Below are 21,341 nucleotides of genomic sequence, written 5' to 3'. Positions count from 1 at the left end.
CCTTCCCTTCCCTTCCCTTCCCTTCCCTTCCCTTCCCTTCCCTTCCTTCCTCAGTCGGTTAAGCACCCAACACTTGGTTTCAGCTCAGGTCATGGTCTCATGGTCTGTGAGTTCAAGCCCTGCGTTGGGCTCTGAACTGTCAGTGGGAGGCCTGACCCTTTCCCTCCCCCTCTCTCTGCCTCTCCCTGACTTGCACATGGGTGCTTTCTCTCTCTCAAAATAAAGAAATAGACTTAAAATCATAGTGTTTCTAGATGTTTTTTCCTCTCTTTTCTCTGCAAGGCAGATAACTCACTCAGGAACTATTCTGGTTTGAGGCTGTGCTCCAGTTTTGATAAGCACCAGTCTACCTGTTTGTTGCATCTTGTTCCTAGTAAGGAGTCATCTGGAGCTTTTTATCTGCTCACCAGTTCCCTCGGGAATTCTAATTATCAGCTCCATAAATCTGCCAGAAATTCTATTCTGCTTCTCAGAGCTTTGAGGCTTAGCTTTTGATAGCCTCTGGCCATAAGATTAGGTAAATATCTTGAGGGGATCTTGTTTTGTTTTTAAGGCTCCTCCAGCCCTCTATTTTGTCCCTCCAGTGTGATAAGACCACTAAGCTTGGAGGCCTCTCCGTTTCCTGGCTGTAACCCTCGTCTGAGCAACGCCTGGATTCTTAGCTTCTTGCTCAAACCCAGAATCAGCAAATCCTCCCCGCCCTGCCCCCCCCCCCCAACCTGGGAAAAATCTGCTGCAAAGAGTCAGCTCGCTTCTCTGTGAATCTCCCTACTTTAGAATTTTAGGTCCCCCCAATCCCCCAATTACCTTTCCTTGGGTAATTCTCTGAGGCCCTTTAAAACGACGATTTTTATCTTTTTTTTTTTTTTTCTAGTTTATGACTGGAGCACTGGTCAGCCAGAAGCAACTCTCTGCTATCAAGTCTCTTGACTTGTAAAATTCTTTCCTTTCCTCTGAACTTTGAAAGCAGACTGTCCTTAAGGAGTTAACATCACATTTTAAAAACACATTCCTACTGCTGAGTTCGGGGAGGGGTGGGAAACCAAACTGGTTTAGGGCATATTCCCCATAATCACAGCTGCATGTAAAATACACACACACACACACACACACACACACACACACGTATTGTCCAAGATTGGAAATAAATGGCTGGGATAGGATTATGGCAACTGTTTTGTTCTTGTTTTGTCTTTTGTATATATTTTTGGTAACACTGTTTCTGAAATGTCACAGTGTTTATAAGAAGTATCCAAATAAGTGTAGATTGTCAGCGAGGGGTAGCAGGAGGAGCTCTGGCTGAGGACAGCGGTGGGAAGGTGGATTGGACAGACCTTTTTAGAACCTGAATTTTGTACCACAGGAACATATTAAGCGCATGCGTGCGCGTGTGCGCGCACACACACACACACACACACACACACCTCAGAGCTCCCAGGGCCCTGAAGTGCCACAAATGTTTTGAGGAGACAGGCATGTGGCTGTGCTCCCTGGTGACAACAATTGCAGACGACAACCTAGCCCTGATTCATTCCTGGGCACAGAAAATTGCATCTTTCAGGAATTGTGGTGAGCTTTTGTGAAAAGTTCAAAATTGGGATCTTGTCACTTTTTTTGCAGATGAAGGTATAGTGAGTAGAGATGGGAGCTTTGTTAGGTCTTTTTAGATCGCTTGTTTCAACAATAGGGTATGGGGCCTTACAAGGTTTATCTGAACATTGTACTTTTTTTTTTTTAAATAACTGTTAAAATCTTTTTTTTTTTTTTTAAGAGAGAGAAAGGGAGTGAGAGAGAGGGAATCCCAAGCAGGCTCTGCACTGTCAGCACAAAGCCCAACGCAGGGCTCTAACCCAAGAACCATGAGATTGTGACCTGAGCTGAAATCAAGAGTTGGATGCCTCACGATTGAGCCTCCCCAGGCGCCCCTGAGAACTTAACATCTTAACAGTGCAGCTGATTACCTACAGCCTCTCTTTCTGCAGAACGTTATTCTAGGCTTCTAAACCAGGGCTCCGTACACTATGGCCGGGGGCAGATCTAGCCTGTTTCCGCACAGCCCTTAAGACTAGCTTTACATTTACGTTACATGCTTTAAAACAAAGTATAAAGAAAAATACTTCGTGATACATGAATACGATACGAAATTAAAATTTTAGCATCCTTAGTTTTCTGGGGACACAGCCACATGCACTCACTGACGCATGCTCATGGCTGCTCTGCTCTCACCCTGCGATGCTGAGGTTGCGCACAGGCAGCCCTCATAGATTGCAGGTTTGGTTCCAAGCCGCCACGAGAAAGAAAAATACCGCAATAAAGCGAGTCCAATGAATGCTCTGGCTTCCTGGTGCACACGCCAGTTGTGTTCACACTCCACTGCAGTCAGGGTTCACTAGCACCATGTCTAAAAAGACCATGCAAGTACCTGAATTAAAAAAACAATTGCTACAAAATGCTAACCATCATTAGAGCCTCCAGTGAGCTGTAATTGTTCTGCAGGTGGAGGGAGGGCCCTGCCTCAGTGTCCCTGCAGCCGCAACCCCTGCACCTTGATGTTATGGAGCCGGCCTCTTCCTTAAATCTCCTGAACCCACCTCCACTAGTTTCAGGGTTTCCTTCTCAAGCGTCTCAGCTTTCTGAGCCCTCACAGAATTGAGGCGCGTGCAGGTCTCCCTCTGGGTTTGGCTCCGGCTTATAGGACTGTGGGGCTGGCGTGACTTTCTCTCTGGGCCACTCGAACCCTCTTGGAATCAGCAACTAAGCTGCTTTGCTTTGTGTGTGTGAATGCCAGAACGGCACTTTTTCCTTTAAGAACTTTCCTTTGCATTCACAACTTGGCTCACCATTTGGCCCAAGAGGCCTAGCTTTTGGCCCGTCTTGGCATCTGGCACACCTTCCTCACTGAGCTGAGTCACACTGGCTTTGGATTCTAAGCGACAGACGTGCACCTCTTCCTTTCACTTAAATACTCAGAAGCCACTGTAGGCTCATTCGGTGGCCTAACTCCAACAGTGTTGTGTCTCGGCGAACAGGAAGGCCCAAGGAGAGGGAGAGAGACGGGGGACAGCCAGTCGGTGGAGCGGTCACAACATTCCGCACATTTATGGCCTGTATTCGCAGTCTCACACGGGTGTGGTCCACGGTGCCCCCAACGATTACAACAGTAACGAGATCGTTCAACAATACGAGCGCGGAGCACCAGAGCAAATAATCCCAACGACAAAGCTTGGGATGTCTTGAGAATGACCAAAGTTGACCCAGAGACACGAAGGGAGCAAACGCTGGAGGAAAAGATGGAGCCACCACACTGGCTCGACTCGGGGCTGCCACAAGCCTCGTGCTTGCACGAAACACCGCGGCGTCTGTGAAGTACAGCAGAGGAAGACATGCTCATGGTTCCAGCAAAGACCATACACACACGGCCCTTGGAACCTGAAACAATTACTCTCCGGTGCTTCCCAGAAAAGGGCTGCCAGCCCCTGTGCGAAAGTACCTCGGAACAACGGGTTGCAGAGCGACCATGCAGTGCGGGAGCCTGAGTAGTGGACTCCCTACGTGCTTTCCCACTTAGACCCTGGGCTTGGTCACATGACTTGCTTTGACCAATGGGGGTCTAAGCGACACAATACCAGCAGAGGGTTGAAGGAAGACTGCACAATGGGGCTCATTCTTCTGCTCCTCTGCCCCCGTCACGGGAACAGACCCAGGCCAGTCTGGAGGATGAGTCATGAGAACCAGAAGAGCCCAGTCATCCCAGCTGAGGCCGGCCTAGGTTAGCCAAGAGCCCCACATCCCAAGACCCGCGCGGTGGCCTGGCTGACCTGCAGCTGACCGCAGACCCGTGAGCAAGGCCAGCAGATGTCACCCGAACCGGCCGGGGCAGCTGAACCCCAAGACCCCAAAGCCCTGTGACTGTTCACTGGGCAGTGCCGCTGAAGTTTGGTGGTATGTGTGTCACGTGTTATTCTGACATAAAAAACTGATACTATGGGCACGTGAGTTTAAAATTTTTCTTTTGCCAAAACAGGCTAAGGAATGGTTTTATTCTTCTGAGAGCAGTTTAGGGTCCTAATGGCAGGGAGAGTCTGATAAAGTAGAGAAGTCTGGAACTCCTGTAAGCGTCGGGGTGGGGCATCAGATTATATCTTGAATTCCTACCAAAATAGCTTGCACTCATAAGGGCACTCAATAACTATCTGTATTTGTTCCGTGGCTCAAGCTGCCCGCTGGGTCAAGAAGATGCTAGGCTAGGACATGACATGCCTCTTATCTGTGAGGAGATCGAGCCAGACAGACTCCAGCCTTTATGGAAAAAGAATTCAATTTATTTCCTATTTATAAAATGTAAAAAAAAAAAAAAGAAAAGAAAAACCGCCTGGGGTATAAAATCTGAACATCTATGGTGTGGTCAGTCAGGAGCTCAGAAATGACGCTCTTTGCATCCTTCCGTCAGTCACTAGTGTTCGGGGCAAAGAAGGTAGGCGTCAGGAGCCCCTCCTGTACCTGGTGAAGTGACAGCTCGCCAAGGAGAAAGCCCCACAGCCTTCCGTGAGGAAGAGAGGGGCCGAGGGCAGAAAAGGCAGAGGGGACGGAGGCAGGAGGCCAGGGAGGGTTGCGTGCTGGGATCTGTACTGGGAAACACTTCCGAGTGCAGGAGGGAAGAGCCTCCTTCCTGCCTGGTGAACACGAGTGGCCGGTGCCTGTCCTAGGAAGGCCAGGCTGCTTCCCGTGCACAGGGCCAGCTCCCACCCCACAGACGCACAGACGCAGCCTCTGTCAGGAAGGAAAGGCATCCATCAGAGAGACGAGAAGCGGTCACCTCTGCACTTGCGTGAACTCCTTGCGCAGCCATAACGAGTCCTGGTAGAAGCGAGGATCGCCCAGTCTCACGGCGGTGCGTTTGTAGAAGTAACAGTACAACACAGCCACTGCGGGCAAGGCGAGAAGGAGCTTCGGGGTTGCTCCTGAGTGCACGTTCCAGGCTAAGAACCAAACCCAGCAAGGCGGAGGGGCCCTGCCTCACCGCCTCCCAGGGACTCCCAGCAAGGGCAGTGGGCCACCACCTCTCCTGTTCTGGCCACGGCCCTTCCACTCATCCCATGCTGGGGGAGCTGGCCTGGGAAGAGAGGCTCAAGGGCTTTAGTGGCCTGAGCCACGGGGGGGGGGGGGGGGGGGGGGGGGGGGGGGGGGGGGGGGGGGGGGGGGGGGTACCGAGGTGACGCCTGAGGCTGCTCTGGTCCTTACCCAGTCTCTGGAATACAAACAGGGTTTGAAGTCCGTCCGTCCAGACAAAGCGGTTAGAATTCTTCCAGCGTAAGTTCTGCAGGAGACAGAAGTACACAGGGAAAGGTTAGCATCTCCACGTGGCTAGCTGCAGAAATGCTGCATGGTTTTAAATCAGGCTAATCTCCCCCTCCTTTCTCCTCACCACCCCAAGCAGTTGTTTCTCAAAGGAGCTTCAAATTCCCTTTTCTGCTTCAAAGGAAAGATCCTTTTAACCCTGAAGGAGGAAGTTTGAACCAAGCTATTTATTTCCTTCCATTCCATAGCCTTTTCCACGGAGAAGTGCTACGCATTATCTCAGGAAGGAGTTCAGGTTGGTCATTGAAGATCTCAGGCTCAGGCTCGGTTCCTGTCAGATAAAGGCTTAGTGCAGTCGGGGTTTAATCAGATTAACAGCTTTACAGTACAAAGCCAGGACCTATTTTGGCCCCAGGAATGAGAGCAGAGACCATCTTCTTCAGGAAGCACCTAGAGACTTGGGCACTGCTCTTTCTTTCCTGTGAGTGCTACTTCTTTCCATAGAATAAGAAGGGGAACTTACCAGAAGCCTCAGTCTAAGGCGGCAGCTTTAGTAGAGAAATAACTAGAGAACCTGGAGGTTTAATGCGTTCCATCAAAGTGAGTGCATGAGAAGCACAGGCTTTACCCAAACAGAGGGAACCTTTCAGGAAGCAGGAGGAATCTGAAACCACCAAACCTGGCATTCATTTGCTCTGAGGCTGTGAGAACTAAAGGGAGGCACCCTGGAGAAGGGTTCTTCTGGTGTAAGTGACGGGGACACGGCAGAGGGCACGAAGCACTGAAGGGCAAGGGGCACTCTTGGCCTGGCCATTTCCCACGGGACACCAATGCCTAAGAATTCCCTGTATTGACACCCACCCGCCAAATGGCTACTGATGAAACAGACTCGACTTCCTGTTTTAGCTCTGGCAGGACTGTTTGGAGTAAAGGTGAACTGAATATTCCAGAAGTGGCCCCTGACTCCAGGATAAGGCAGTCCTTTAACACAAAGGGTTGGGCAGAGGTGCCTTGTGCAACTGTCACCTGCCCAGCCCCAGGCGGGACCACACTCATTTCATCTGTTTCCCACCCAGGGTCCTGCGAGATGTGAAAGAATGATGCTGGTTTCCTTGAGACAAAGCTGTTCAAGCCCCTTAGGGACTCAGGAACTCCGAGCTCCACTCTTACCATGACCCAGACGTGAAAGGAGATGCTGAGGGCGAAGTACACCGCTGTGAGGATGATGGTCCCTTTGAACTTATGGAACAAGAGGCTGACCAAGCCAGCCTGGAAGACGAAGGTGTTGAAGAACATGAGGAAAACGATGATGATGTTGAAGAGGATGGCGATGTCCTGGATGCTGCAGACACAAAACAAAGCACAGCCAGATGGAGGCCTGTGGGGTGACCTGAGAGCTGGCCCTATGTCCTCGGGACACTATGAAGTCTGGCCTTCCCTGTGGTCTGGACCTCCGGAAACCCCCCAGAGGTGGCACGGGTCTTGGGTCCCAAATACATGGGACTAAAACTGCTGGCCGGCCCCGTCACTGGAGCTCAGTCCACAGATGAGGCTTTCCTGCCCTGACGCTCTTCACTGCTGGACCCTGGGGAAGGGAAGCCAGTTTCTTCCCTCCGCCTGTCATGTAACCTGGTCCCGTCAGGCACTTCCATCTAGCAAGATGCCAATGACCCCTTTTCCCCGATCTCTGCACGGACGCTGCCTTAGTGCCGTTCAGGTCTCAGTTCAGGTGTCCCCTCTTCAGAAAGACTCTGCTTTACCCCACCGCCTAGAGGAGCCCTCCCCTCCCCACCCCCACCTACTTTACAGCCAGTGTATAATATTTATTACCATATAAAATTATCTTTTAAAATACTGTTCACCGTCCCTCTCCGCTAGAATGGAAGCCCTGGAAGAGCAGGAAATTGTCAGGTTTACCGCTGCGGCTAGAACACCATCTGCCAGGCTGACGGATACTCATGGAATGAAGGAAGACTGAGCCAGAGACTAGTTTTCTGTTGAGAACTTGCCACACGGAGTCTATAAATCATTGTGTGGGAAAAATGCCAACCACTTCCATCCCATATATATGGATTGATACGATTACCCTTTTAACCTGCCATTTTGCAATCCTCTGTTATGGTGCTGTAAGGTTTCAACCCACAGAGGAAGAAAATGACAGGGTCGGCGGCCAGACCCTCTGACTGCCCCCTGAACCCCCGAACTCCTGGTAGAAGGACAGAAGGACGGGACCGTGGCATACCCAAGATGTGTTATTTTCCCGTCAGTAACTTTAAAATGCTCAATCACAGCCGTCGGGGCCCTCCTAGCTGCTTGGGTCCAGCCGTCCAGCCCCACCCCCTGAACTCACATGAAGAGCACCAGCTGGATGACGGGGGCCATCCGGAGCAGCTCTGAGAAGGAATTGACGAAGAGGTCATAGGACAGTAGCAGGAACTGCAAGGACAGCACCAGGCTGTAGTTACTGGTCTGCAGCATCTTCCTTCTGCTTTACTGGGCCCCGCGGGGCATATCCCACAGTGATCCGGGAGCCGGCTCCTGGCTTTGTCCCCAGCACTGAGGGGGGAGCACTAGTTCCTCAGAATCAGAGCTGTTTCCCGGGCTCTGAGACCAGGGCCTGTTGGGGGAGGGGGAGGGGGTTAGAAATTCATTAATAAAATAAATATACACTGAGGACCTACTGTGTCCCAGGCAGCATTCCAGGTGCTTGGGACACATGAGTGACTGAAACCACCACCACCACACCCACTAGTTGCTCCTTTTAGGGACCCTCACCCTCAAACTTTCTCCATGCCCGGAAGCTTCTAAACGCAGAGCTCCTTCCCTCCCTCTCTGCTTCCTTCCTTCCTTCCTTCCTTCCTAAGTTTGAATTTGCTTATTTGCTGTAAGTAATCTCTACATCCAATATGGGGCTCGAATTCACAGCCCTGAAACCAAGAGTCACATGCTCCTCGGACTGGGCCAGCCAGGTGCCCCAACATAGAACCCTTTCTACCTCGGAGTTCCGAGGAATCCCGGGGTCTACAAGGAGTGACTGTCCAGCCGTGTAGTAACATTAATTCTAATGCCAAGTGAAGCAGCAAACCTTTATATATCACTTGCAACATCTAAGGACTGTTTATTTTGTGTGGGGCTCAAACTCACGACCCCAGTATCAAGAGTCCCATGCTCCACCAACTGAGCCAGCCAGGCACCCCTGCCAGGGACTATCCTAAGCACTAAGATTGCTTAAATCTCACAATAACCCCACGAAGTAGAAGACACACTATTATTACTCCATCCGTTTTACAGATAGGACACTTGAGGCTCAGAGAGGTAAAATAATTTGTCCAAGGTCACAAAGCTAGTAGCAGTGGCAGAGCTGGGATTAGGAATCAGGTGGCCTGGGTCCAGAGTCTGTGTTCTTAGCTACTGTCCAAAGCTGCCTCTGACGTAACAGATCAGCAGGTACGTCACCAGGCGGGAAAGATGTTGGCACAGGAGAGGGGAAGCGGTGCGGGCAGAAGAATCAGAGAGAAAACAGTGCTCTCCTGCAAAACTTTTATGTTTCAGGTGGTAGCAACATGGTGGCACCAGGGAAGGTACATTCCAAGGCCCGAGGTGTCCTGTGACCCCTCCAGCTGGGTGAAATCTATAGATAAATTTCAAAATGCTGCCAAGTGTAAGAGAGTGAACTTAACATCTGTAAATCAGGGCACGTGGGTGGCTCAGTCGGTTGAGTGTCTGAGTTCAGCTCAGGTCATGATCTCACAGATCTGAGTTTGAGCCCCCCCCCCCGCCCCCCCAGCTCTGGCTCACAGCCTGGAGCCTGCTTCGGATTCTGTGTTGCTCTCTCTTGCTCTCTCAAAACTAGTTTTAAAAAACTTTAAAAAAATTAACATCTGTAAAATGTTTTATAACTTACAAACTCTATATTAACTGACTTACACACCCGTCCTGAGAAGTAACCAATTATGAATATAATCCCCATATTATACAGCGGCTCTGAGAGGTTAGGGATCCACCTCACCTGATGGAGACGTCCCCCCCACCCCCCCGCCTTGAGTGGCTGCATGATGGCAATTTCACTGAGCCGTTCCCTTATTCGTCAAATAATATTGATAGTTACACGCCCTCCCCCCCGCCCCCGCGCCACGACAACCCCGTCAACCAGGATAATTTCCTTTAATCTTCCCAACTGCTCTGCAAAGTGGTGATGAATGACACACACCCCCCCCCCCCCCGTTCTACAGGCAAGAATACAGGGTCAGGGTTCAAGTCATTCCTCCCGGTAGCAAGTGAGCAGAGCCGGGGGTCACGACGAGCGGTGACACCAAAGCCCCGCGCTCTAAGCTAGGGCTTCACGGGCCACCACGGAGGGCGGTCGTGAGGATCCGTGACCCAGAAACGCCCACCGCCAACTCTACAGCAAGGACGCCCTCCGCTGTAGGGCAGCAGTGATGCGCGACAGAACGAAGTCGTCTTCGGTCTGTCCCCCGCTCCGTGCCGCGTTCCCTCTGACCCAGGGCAGTTTTCCTCACCCTTCCCAATTCACGTCAACATGGGGCTGCCTTGGCGAAACACCCAAAGCCAACAGAGACAACAGAAACTCCGACTCTGCTCACTTTCCCCACTCCTCAAGCACGCTCACCTCAGAGACCCAACGTCGGTTGTCATGGGGACGCCGGCCTGGCTTCCGGGAACCGGTTTTAAATCCCGGAAGTAGATGGCGGCCGCGCGCTCTGTGTGCGCGGAGCTGTCGGCGGGTCGCCGACTTTCCCTCCGCGCGCTCCGGCCAGCCTGGCCGTCATGTTTGGGCCCCCGCTTTCCTGGCCCCGCTCCTCTGCCTCCTTCCCGGCGTCGCCGCGCCTAGCCCCTGACCCTCCCAGTCAGTGTTCCGCGGCCTTGCTGAGACCCAACCCCAGGCGACAGGCTTCGCGTCCCCCCGAACACGAGATGGGGGGAGGGGAGGGGCAGGGCGGAGCCGGGGCGGCACTCCTTAGGGAAGAAACTCCCGCGGAAGAGCTGGAGTTGAGTCCACAACTCCGGACTTCATTTCCCAGGCGGCCGCGCGCGCGACCGGAAGTGCCGGGAGCCTATAAGAGAAGGAGGCAGCCCGGCTCTTTTAACTCTGGGTGGCGGTACCCGGTGGGTGGGTGCATCTCAAAAAGTCCCTGATTCCGTCTGCCCGGAGTGCTGGTAGCTGTGGCGCCGGGTGGCGAGAGGCGTGCCTCGGAGACCCCTGCGACTCTCCGAGGTTCGGGGGTGAGAAAGAGCTCGGGTGGGGAGTTCAGGGATCTGGGTTCGAGAGCTGGCTCCGCTGCTACTTCGCTTCGTGCTGTCGCTACAACCTCGCTCGGGCTCAGCTGTTTTGTAGGGGACACCGTTGTCCTTGCCCTTCCTTCTACAGGTGTGGTTGCTCAGGCACGAAAGCTCTTCGGAAGTCGCTGTCAGCAGGCGCAGCCCCTCGCCATAATTTTCACCGAAGGTTAGCTAGGACCGACAGCCGCCCTTCGGCCCCGCAGAAGAGTCAGGGATTCCTGGAGCGGGTCTCCGGACACCTGAGCCAAAAGGGAGCAGTCCAGAAGGGCGGGTCTGTAATCACTGTGGTGCTAAGGAGCACCTTGCTTATCTCGCTCCTGGCTGGAATTAAGGGGTCCTCACTCCTGAGCCCCGATTTTACAGAAGCTACGTTTGGAAGTGAGGAGTTCTTGGAGCTGAGGGGAAGGGAACCTGGGTTCCTGTACCAACTCTGCCACTCACCTTGGCCAAGTGCCTTTCTTTCTTTGGGTCCCAGTGGTTTTGATCAGTAAGAGAAGAGGTTAGGACCTGAACCCGAAGTCTGATTCTCAGTATTCCTGGGGCACCTGGGTGGCTCAGTCGGTTGAGCGTCCGACTTCGGCTCAGGGCATGATCTCCTGGTTCGTGGGTTCCTGACAGCTAGCTCAGAGCTTGGAGCCTGCTTCGGATTCTGTGTCCCCCTCTCTGACCCTCCCCTGCTCACACTGCCTCTCCCCGCCCTCTCAGAAATAAATAAAGCATTAAAAAAAAAAAAGATTCTCAGGATTCCTAAATCCCCCACCATTCATCTGGAAGCAGGCGCAACAAATTAACTTTCTATTCCTTCATCTGCTTGTAGTTCTAAATTATAAAAGTTATATTGTAAGAGTTTGGAATAGAACCTTTTCTTAAGATGAAGGACTGAATGGAAACTTATGCATTTCCTACCCCAGGACCTGATGCAGCCAGGGAGAATCCTTTTTGTCAAGGGACTGAGGAAAGTATTAGGTTGGAGAGTACATTTCTTAGATCATGGTCCACAAACTTGTACCTTACAGGCCAACACCTGCATGGCCTTTTTTTTTTTTTTTTTTTTTTTAAATTAAAGTTTGTTTTGAGAGAGAGAGGAATCCCAAGCAGGCTCTGTGCTGTCACAGGGATCCCAATGTGGATCCTGAATGCACGAAACTGTGAGATCGTGACCTGAGCCGAAATTAAGAGTCAGGATACTTAACTGAATGAGCCACTCAGGTGCCCCATGGTTTTTCCCATTTTTAAACAACTAACAAACTAAAGGGATAATATTTTGCGATCTGTAAAAATGATATGAACCTGAAATTTGCCCACAAATAAAGCTTTTTGGGAATGTAGCCGTGTTTATTTGTGAAGGTATTATCTATGACTGCTTTTGCACTACATCAGAAGAGGTGATGACAGTGGTGACAGAGACTGCATGGCCTGCAAAGCCTAAAATGTTTACCATCCTGGACCTTTATAGAAGAGTGTGGGGATTTCTGCTTTAGAATGGGCAGAATCTGAGACCAAACAATGGCGAGCACACCCTGAAGTTGTAGCACAAACCTACTTTCTTGGAATAAATGAGAGAATATTCTCAGTGTTTGGGTGGCAGTTTTCACTGTGTTCTTTTTTTTTTCTCTGTTTTTGTACTCTCGGGCAGAGGAAGGGCTCCCCTGGGTACTGTGAGCAGTATAATATTGCAGCCCTGGGTCAGGAAAGTGTGCCCGTCGGGTATTCTAAGTCTGTCCCAGAGCAGTAACCCAGGACTCTTCTAGGGGGGTGGATGCAGTCTCTTTTGGATTATATTCACTTTTGTTTTTTTTTCTTCTTCAAAGGAAAAGAAAGTCATGAGAGATACTGTCTGATGGATGGAGCCTGCTGACTGAGTGCTTTATGCTGACTTCACTGGAGGGTGACTGAACATCTGGTGACCCGAAACTTCCTCTGCTCTTAACGGGGACTAAGGGGACGCCTCTGAGGCTGGGCCGCAAATCTCTGAGCTCAGTAGTTGAGTTAGGAAACTTCTAGGAAGACGGTGGCATTATTTTCTCCATCCAGCCTTATGCAAGCTTGGTTTTCCCCCAGCCCTCGGATCTAACTTTCTCAGCGATTACTGCCAATGTGGATCACATTGGGAGAGCTCGGTGTCTTTTCCTGGTTAGGTGGGCACCTGTCATGGAGAGAACTGGCATGACATGCTGTCGGGGCCACTGAGAGGCCTGGGCAGGTACAGGGACCATGAGCTTCAGGCTTTAGTTAGTAGCTGGTATGACCTACTGTGACGACATCAAGAAAAGCATAATATTTTGCTCTCACTGTGTCCTTATGGACATTTTCTCACTTGACCTTCTGACAATCTACGGTCAAAGAGAAAACAGGGGCCTTGAAGCCAAACAGACAAGGATTTGAAACTTCATACCCGTTTACTGGTTCCTAATGCTGGTATTTAATCTTTTTTTCTTTAAGTGTTATTTATTTATTTTGAGAGAGACCAAGACAGCACAAGCAGGGGAGGGGCAGAGAGACTGGGCGAATCCCAAGCAAGGTCTACACTGTCGGCGCAGAGCCTGCCGTGGGGCTTGAACTCACGAAACTGAGATTGTGACCTGAGCCGAAATTGAGGCTGATGCCTAACCAACCTTGCCACCCAGACGTCCCAAATCTTTCTGAGCCTTGGTTTCCTCATCTGTCAAATGGGGATGAGGCCCTCTCACAGGGTTGTCAAGAGGAGCAAATGGGATCCTGTGTTCATGGGTTTTACTCAGTACGTTCTATTCTGGTTACTGTGCCTTTTTTCAGATGAGAAGACCGAGTCCGACAAATGCTAAGTGATTTGCCCCAGGTGCCTTACTTCATAAGGATCGGAGCCAACGCCCCCACTCTGTCAGCCTACCAGTAATTCCCAAGGTGAGGAAATTCGATGTTTTATCTCTTTGGGAGTTCTTTCCTGTTTCAGGGACTTCCTTTCCTCTCTGTTAGTGGCTTCAGACTGAGGGATCTGAACTGCAGCATGTCATAGTGGCGCCTTCTCAGTGTGAGTCCACGGGACAGGGTGACCGCCTTGAGAGCAGGGTCTGTGCCGCCTACACATGCAGTTAGCGGAAAGCAGAGACGGCCCCTTGGCTTTGTGGGTCTGTCTGTCAAACCTCACGCCCACCTGCCTGGTGTGAGGCATTTGTCTGAAACCCAAGTTGGTTTCTGAGTTTATCAGGTACACAGGGAAAGCTAAAAATAAACTCTGGCTTTCTAGACCATGAATTTGTGCTTCCTCCTCTGAACTTTCCATGGAGGAAGAGAAAGCAGAAGTCTCAGGCCCAGGGACACCTGAGACCTGTTGTCCAGTTGCACGTGGGGAGTGTGAGAGTTCCAGAGCAACAGGCTGATCTTACTTCCCCAAAGGGAGGAATAGCCCCCCCCGGAGTTCACCATCTGGGGAAGAACTTTTCTGTAGAAGGACTCTCTTCCTTCTTCCTGATACTAGTGTGTCTGCTCCTTGCAGATTATGGTTTTGCCTCCTTCTGTTGGAACTGAGGGCCTAGGCATTTGTATGATCTAGCCTGGATTTTGATCCCGTCCCTAATTTTCTGTGGGGGGTGGGGAAAGGGTGGGGTGGATTCTTTACCTCTTGGCCTGTGGAAGGAGACCAGTGCCAGGGCTGTGGGCCCAGAGCCATGACACCTGGCCCCGGCAGAGGAGGCCCACCTCCAGAGCTGGCCGCAGGCCCAAGCCGGCTGTACCGTGTGCGGGTGGGTGCTGGGGCGGGGGCCGGCCTCCCTGTGCGTAACCAGAGATCAGGCCTCACGGGGCAATGCCCAGGCTGGTGGCAGGAGATCTGAAGTAAGAAACATCCACCCGTGGGGCCAGAGCGAGCTCGGTGTTCCTTCCTTTAGCTGGTGTGTGGAGTGTGCTCCAGTCAGCAGAGCCGGCAGGGACGCGTGCCTTCTGCTGCTTCTGGGGCTCCTCATCAGAATGGCCATCGGGTGGTTCTACTTGTCCTCATATGCCCTGTCGCTCCTGGGTGTGATGTGCATCATTCTCACTGTTTACTGGATGCAGCTGTGGCACGGTGGCTTTGCCTGGGACGGCTCCATCCTCATGTTCAACTATCACCCCGTGTTCATGGTCGCTGGCTCTGTGGTGATCTACAGTGCTGGTGAGTGCGCGGTCCCGGGAGGTGTGCTATGACCCCGACCTGGCTGGGGCAGGGCTGGCCTTTATCACTGCCGGCTTTGCGGCCATGAGAGTGAGGGAGGCTGGGCTGTCTGTGGGCCTGGGTGTCATTTGCAGGAAGTAGTAGTGAGGATGGGGGCATCTGAAAAGCATAGATTCACAGACGTTCTGGTGCAAGGGTTGGCACCTGTTTTTTGTAAAGGGCTGGATAGTGAATGTTCCAGACTTTGCCGGCTCTATGATGTGTGTTGCAACTCCCCATCTGTATTTTTGTATTGGGAGCAGCCATGGATCCCATGAAAACACAACCGTGACCGTGTCCCAATAGAGCCACTTACCAGAACGCATGGCAGGCTGGATATGGCCGCTGGGCCGCAGTTTTGCCAACACTCTGTTTTAGGGAGCAGGAGACTGAAGCCTCTCCTGACACAGGTCCTTCCATGAGGAAGCTGCTTATCCGGCCCATGTTAGTGCATCCAGAGCTAGGCCTTGGGCCCAGACGAGCCTCACTTTCTCCCTGCAAAATGGGAACAGTGATGACGATCATAGCAGCTTATCCCGTGTACTTCAGATAACCTCATCCCGTTTTGTTCTTACAAGAAGCCTGTGAGGTGGGCTCTGCCGCTATCCCCATTTTACAGATGAGAAAACTGAGATTTAGAAACAAGATGCCACCCGGCTGAGAGGCAGAGCCGGGTTATGGACCTCGGTCAGCCTAACCTGACTAAACGCCTGGGTTTGTGACAGCTGACTGCGGTTGTGAGAATTCAGTTCAAAGAACTAAGGAAAGTGACATTGCTTTTTCACCCGCAGAACTGTGCACGAGGGCTTTTGTTCTGTAATGTCCGAGAAACCCGCTCCTCACGTTTATCACTGTTCTTTCTCCCTTTGCCCCCTTCATGGCCCAAACCATGTGAGGTGCCGAGGAGTGGGTGCTGATGTGCTAGCATTTCCTTCCTCTCGGGTTGGGAGGCCGTGAGGGACGGCGCCAGGTCGATTCCCCTGACGCGATGGGGGAGCCGAGGGGCAGAGGCCGTGCCCTGGGATGCTCTCTCCTGCAGCGTCGCTGGTGTACCGCCTGCCGCGGTCGTGGCTGGGGCCGAAGCTGCCGTGGAAGATCGGCCACGCGGTCCTGCACCTGCTGGCCTTCGTCCTGACCGTGCTGGGGCTGGTCGTCGTCTTTCAGTTTCACAGCCATAGAAGAACCACCAACCTCTACTCCCTGCACAGCTGGCTAGGCATCGTCACCGTCTTCCTTTTCGCCTGCCAGGTGGGTCCTCTGCTTTGGGTTCCCACTCGCGGATGGTGGCCGTGGGCCCCGGCTGGGCCTCCGCACCGAATGTTCTCTGGCTGTTGCGCGGCGATGGCCCTGTAGGGAACATCCCATAGAACTGGCCGCCTGAGTGGCCGGAGGAGACTGGTGGTTCCCACATCCGTCCCGCCATCCCCTCCGTGGTCCTAACGTCCTCATGGCACACGCCACGCTGATGTGGTCTGTGGCCTTTTCCACCTTCCCCACCCCCCACCCTTCTGTGAACCAGAAGCAATTCTGGAAGTGGTTTCTGCATCTGACACCAGCCCCGCACAGGCGAGGTTTATGGGCAGGACCGGGAGGCAGCAGGGACGTTACCAGGACAGCTGGACTTTTGGGAGACTGGGCTTCTAGCTAAGCATTTTGCGGAACATTCTGGCTTGGCTAAGAAACCAACCCCAGTGCGGGAGCTTGGTGTGGTGGCTGGTGGGAGGTTTGAGCTGGGAAAGAAGGGTGAGGGGCCGCTGTGGGGTCGGGGGCGCTGGTGGGCGGGATGGCCTGCTGCACCTTCCAGAACAGGATGGTGCAGCCCGGTACCTCCTTGTGTCTGCAGTGGTTCCTGGGCTTTGTCGTCTTCCTGCTGCCCTGGGTGCCTGTGTGGCTGCGCGGCCTCCTTAAACCCATCCACGTCTTCTTTGGGGCCATCATCCTCTCTCTCTCTGTCGCATCAGTCATTTCTGGCATTAATGAGAAGCTTTTCTTCAGTTTGTGAGTGGGATGGGGCCCCCAACCCTAATGGGGAGGGGGAGGTGTAGCATCTTCCAGAGATGCACCCTGTGATCACAGGGCCTATCCAAGGGTGGGGAGCCTCTGGAGTTGGGCTCGTTTTTGATCTGGAAGGTCATGGAATCTTTAGGTTGAGATTGGTAAACTGGTCAGCAAAAATTTATCTCCCATCAAATTAACTTTGCACCTACTGTGTGTCAGAAGCAATTCTAAGCACCTTAAATTTATTTATTTATTTATTTATTTATTTTTAAATATTTTTATTTATTTCTAGGAGAGAGAGAGACAGCGTGAGCAGGGGAGGGTCAGAGAGAGAGGGAGATACAGACTCTGAAATTGGCTCCAGGCTCTGAGCTGGCAGTCAGCACAGATCCCGACGCGGGGCTCGAACCCACGAACCGCGAGATCATGACCTAAGCGAAAGTCGGACGCTTAACCGACTAAGCCACCCAGGCGCCCCTAAGCACCTTAAATTTAATCTTCTAATCAATTTATGACAGGGATACTGCTGTCATTGCCACTTACAAATAAGGGAGCTGAGGCACAGAGAAGTTAAGGAACTTACCTAAGGGCACACAGTCTGAAAGTGGCAGAGCTGGGGGTTAAGATTACAACCTCCTGCCTCACCACTACCATCCCCCATTATTTTAAGGCAGGGGGGTGGGTAGCGAAAAGCAAGTAAGATACGAGGTCAAACTGGGGTTTAGGTCTGGGCTATGCCATTTACTAGGTATATGACTGTGGGCAAGCCCATCTTTTATGTATTTATTAAAAAAAATTAAAAAAAAATTTTTTTTTGAGAAAGAGAGAGAGACAGAGCATGAGTGAGGGAGGGGCAAAGAGAAGAGAGAGGGAGACACAGAATCCGAAGCAGGCTCCAGGCTCGGAGCTGTCAGCAGAGCCTGACTCGGGGTTTGAACTCACAAACCGTGAGATCATGACCTGAGCCAAAGTCGGACGCTTAACCGACTGAGTCACCCAGCCTCCCCAAGCCCATCTTTTTGAGCTTCAGTTTCCTCATAGGTAAAAAGCATTCTGCAGATATTCGTTGTGGTGGCAGGGACTGAGAAACTACGTTAACATTCAGGGTCACAGATGGTCCTTGGAAGCTTTTCTCCCCATCTGTTAAGGATACTGGGTCCACCACTGGGCAAACAGGTGGAAAGTCTCTCGAGGGCCCACAGTGATTTTTCTCCTCTTCAGGAACAATGACACGCAGCCATACTCCAGTCTGCCCAGTGAAGCTATCTTTGCCAATAGCACTGGGATGCTGGTGGTGGTCTTTGGGCTCCTGGTGCTCTATATCCTGCTGGTTTCTTCTTGGAAACGCCCAGAGCCAGGGATCCTGAGTGAAGGACAGGTATGGGGTCCTGGTCTTCCATTCTAGGTGAGGGTAAGGCCAGGCCCAGAGAAGGGTCACCTGAGACGGGCCTGGGCCTTGCCAGGAAGCCCCCTCAGTAACATGGTGGGAAACCAGATGGGCTGACGGTGGGGTTGGGTTGGCTTGGGGAGGGGGGGTGCACTGTGTCCAAGCAGCACACCCCAGCCAGGGTGGCAAATGGAGCTGCTCAGGCTCAAGGGTGCCCAGGGCCTGTCCCTTGGGAGAGGACAGACGGTTACACCCTTCCCCGAACTCCTGTGGTTTCATGAGGGGAAATTGTGGCCTTCTGTCCCCCAAGGAGGGGCTGGAGCATGACGAGAGGGCGTCGGAATTCCCATTCTTCCAGCTTTGGGGCTAGTGCTGGGGGTGGGAGCTTAGCGCGCAGGCTCTGGCTGACAGGTTTCCCCCTGAGGGATGTGGTGAGACGGGGTGTGCATCGGGCTGAGGGACTTTGGTGCTTCCCTGAGAGATGTGGTGGCTTGGGCGGGGACCACCTTGCGGGTCGGGGGTCTGTCTGAACCGCTCAGGCCAGGCGTGACTCCGGCCAGCCGGGGGCTGTTGTGGTCTCCAGCCGTTGACCCCTGTGTCTCTGCTTGTCATTTCAGCCCCTGTTGCGTGACGGAGAGTGAAGCGGGAAGGGCACCCACGAGCGGGCGGAGGTGTTTCCCATCAGCAGGCAGAGGTGTTCCCCTCAGATGCTCTTCTCTGCCAGGGGCTCCTCTCTGGTTTCGGCAATAGACTTGCTTTTGGGCCCAGACCTCTCCTTGCCTCCGTATGGGGCCTGCTCACCCCACCAAGCTGCTGCCCTCCTGCTCTGCTTGGTGGCTTCTGTACCCCTTCCTGGCATCGCCTTCTCGGGCTCTCCGCACACGCTGCCCCAGCCGCTCACGCTGCCCCTGCTCTCTGTGAAGTCAAGGTGATTTCCCCTTCAGGCCCGTAAGGATCCGGTAGGAATCTCTGCAGCTTACGTGAGCCAGGACGCGGGCGCAACCCGTATGTGACAAGTGAGGGAGGTAACGGTGTCCGGCAGCTTTCCCCTGAAGGTGTGCATTTTATTTGGGCCACCCCAACCATCGGGCAGGTGGCATCTGCCGCTCCCTCCATCTGGCCCACCCAGACATGAGGTTGGAATGGAGAAGATGGAAGGTGACGGAAGGAGAACTTCCACGGAGAAGCCGAGGAGCTGACTGCTCTTTGCTGTTCTGTTTCATGTCGCTGCGCTCCATGTCGCCTGCACTGTGACCGTGTGGCTCCGCCTCTCGCTGCTGCTACAGCCGTGGCCTAGACCCTGGCCTTTCCCTGGGACTTACATGCCCGTCAGTGTCGTGCAGCCCCAGGAACCCTGATGGCCTGCTCTCCCAAGGACCGCATGTCGCTGGCTGTCCCAGTAGGGAGGAGCCCCAGGAGCGCCTCCTCCCCAGATCGGGGCCTCTCTGCCTGGCCCCGGGCAGGCTCAGCCTCGCTCACTTGGCACAGCCCTGCCCAGCTGATTTTCACTCTGCCCAGCTCCTCATGCTACAAGCCAAGGTTGTGGTGCATTGTGCCCCGCAGAGCCCTGGGGCCATGGCCACTTTCCAAGGCGCTCCCAGCTGAGTACCAGAGTGGCTTTTTGTCCCCTCAGTGTCTCCTTGCTTGGCCAAACCCAGTCTCATGTTATGCCAGAGGGCGAGCAGCTGGGGGGCATTGGGGGATGGGACCGGGGAATCTTGATGGCGCTGTGGCTTTTCCCACCCTCTTCAGATGAGCCCTGCCGGGACCCAGCACCTGCCGCCCTGTTCAGTGACCAGCAGCACTTACCCCAGGCAGGTGGCAAGGAGGCGGACCACCCACCCCAACCCCCCGTGGCCCGCTGTCGGCAGGACTGTGACTAGACTTCCTGAGGGGATGGGACCTTTGAAGCCCCCAGGATGACTGCCAGGCACCTCGGTCATGTGCCCAGCGCCCCCTCTTTCTGCGTGGGTGGGTCTGTGACTTGTTCATGCAGCTCGGTTTCCATTTATCGTGTTTTAAAGAATCAAAGCCTTCTCTACTGTAATCACATTGTGGTAAAATGAGCTCTGGGAAACTTGTAAAAGCCTCAGGACAGTTCTGACCGTGAGACTGGGGAGGAGCACATCAAAAGGCGCCAAAGATCTCAGGACTGCCCTCCTGGAATGGCATGTGACTCGTGATATGTCCCGATGGCCTTAATGATGAAAAGCTTCTGCGTACTCGGTTATCTCACAAGGAAGGAAATGTTTCCTGTTTTATAACTGGAACTCAGGAAGGGTAAGTGGCTTGGTCACTGGTCTGAGGTCCCTCAGCCAGGAAATGGTAGAGTTGGGATCCACAGGCCAGGTGTTTATGCCAGTCTCCTTCCCAGCTGCTGGGTATGTGCACCTGTGCACACTGATAATCATACCTAGTGGTGAGGGACGTGAGGTAACAGACCCATGGTGGACGGGGAACCCTGGACAGAGAAGCCCAGGGACTGAGGCAGCCTGCAGCCAACTTTGGGCAAAGTAAGTGATGGAGGGGCCTCCTTCCCTCTGTGACCAGCTGCCGATCCCTCCTGGTGGTGGAGCAGATGACCCGGAAGGATGTGGTACAGACACTAGTGATGGCAGTAACTCAGTGAGTGAGAACCTGGGCTGTGCTGGGGGCTTTACCTTCAGTTCATATCACTCCCTGTCCACGTCTCTGTCAGATAGGTACTGTTCTGACTGTACAGATTCCAAGAGGCTAAATAGTGGGCCTGAGTTTATGTAGCTCGCTGGAAGCCAGATCGGGATTTAGTTGTGGTTGAGTCCACGCTCGTGCCTTTAACTGCTCCCCGGCACCGAGCATGGGCCAGGCGTGCGCCGTACCATCTCCACCATGCGCCAGCCTCAGCAGCCCCTCCTGCCTGCCCCAGTGCTATCGGGGATTGCCCTAGGGACCTGGGTGCAGCTTCTGTCCTACCGCTAAGCTTTAGCATATGGCGACTTCAAAAAAGTTACACACACACACACACACACACACACACACACAATATAGTGGTTTCTTATGGTGTCCCGTTTGCCCATTGGATTCCCAGAGAATACATTAGTGCTGAGAAAAGTACACGTATGAGGTGTGGTGTGTGTGCTGGAGAGAGAACAGGAATGGGATCCCAGTGGAGCCAGCCCAGCTGTGTAGACCCTGCCCTTGGGTGTCAGG

General features: G+C 53.0%; 2 protein-coding genes across 11 annotated transcripts; one reads left to right on the top strand and one right to left on the bottom strand.

Annotated features, from left to right (window-relative positions):
* Window positions 1–4,031: 4,031 nt before the first annotated feature.
* On the bottom strand, window positions 4,032–10,258 carry TMEM138 (transmembrane protein 138). Of its 4 annotated transcripts, none has more exons than XM_039253601.1 (5): window positions 9,929–10,255; window positions 7,649–7,915; window positions 6,469–6,640; window positions 5,242–5,317; window positions 4,032–4,961 (listed from the first exon to the last, which is right to left on the bottom strand). In XM_039253601.1, the coding sequence occupies exons 2-5, from the start codon at window positions 7,774–7,776 to the stop codon at window positions 4,813–4,815; spliced, it is 525 nt and encodes a 174-aa protein (XP_039109532.1). In that variant the 5' UTR covers window positions 7,777–7,915; window positions 9,929–10,255; the 3' UTR covers window positions 4,032–4,812. The 4 variants fall into 4 exon arrangements, with proteins under 4 accessions (XP_039109532.1, XP_039109535.1, XP_039109533.1 ...); XM_039253604.1 differs by having other exon boundaries at window positions 4,032–4,925; window positions 9,929–10,253; XM_039253602.1 differs by lacking the exon at window positions 9,929–10,255 and adding an exon at window positions 9,819–9,911.
* Window positions 10,259–10,422: 164 nt separating this feature from the next.
* LOC120246158 (cytochrome b ascorbate-dependent protein 3) lies at window positions 10,423–21,245 on the top strand. 7 transcript variants are annotated; one of them, XM_039253516.1, is made up of 9 exons: window positions 10,423–10,534; window positions 10,688–10,765; window positions 12,411–12,502; window positions 13,375–13,482; window positions 14,466–14,728; window positions 15,807–16,015; window positions 16,611–16,765; window positions 17,987–18,143; window positions 18,770–21,245. In XM_039253516.1, the coding sequence occupies exons 5-9, from the start codon at window positions 14,545–14,547 to the stop codon at window positions 18,791–18,793; spliced, it is 729 nt and encodes a 242-aa protein (XP_039109447.1). In that variant the 5' UTR covers window positions 10,423–10,534; window positions 10,688–10,765; window positions 12,411–12,502; window positions 13,375–13,482; window positions 14,466–14,544; the 3' UTR covers window positions 18,794–21,245. The 7 variants fall into 7 exon arrangements, with proteins under 7 accessions (XP_039109447.1, XP_039109443.1, XP_039109445.1 ...); XM_039253512.1 differs by having other exon boundaries at window positions 10,688–10,870; XM_039253514.1 differs by having other exon boundaries at window positions 10,423–10,542.
* Window positions 21,246–21,341: the final 96 nt, after the last annotated feature.

This window comes from Hyaena hyaena, unplaced genomic scaffold (assembly GCF_003009895.1).
Source record: "Hyaena hyaena isolate Hyena2069 unplaced genomic scaffold, ASM300989v1 scaffold_456, whole genome shotgun sequence".
NCBI lineage: Eukaryota > Metazoa > Chordata > Mammalia > Carnivora > Hyaenidae > Hyaena > Hyaena hyaena.
Note: the sequence above shows the minus strand (reverse complement) of the source record. Positions and strands in the feature narration are given on the sequence as shown.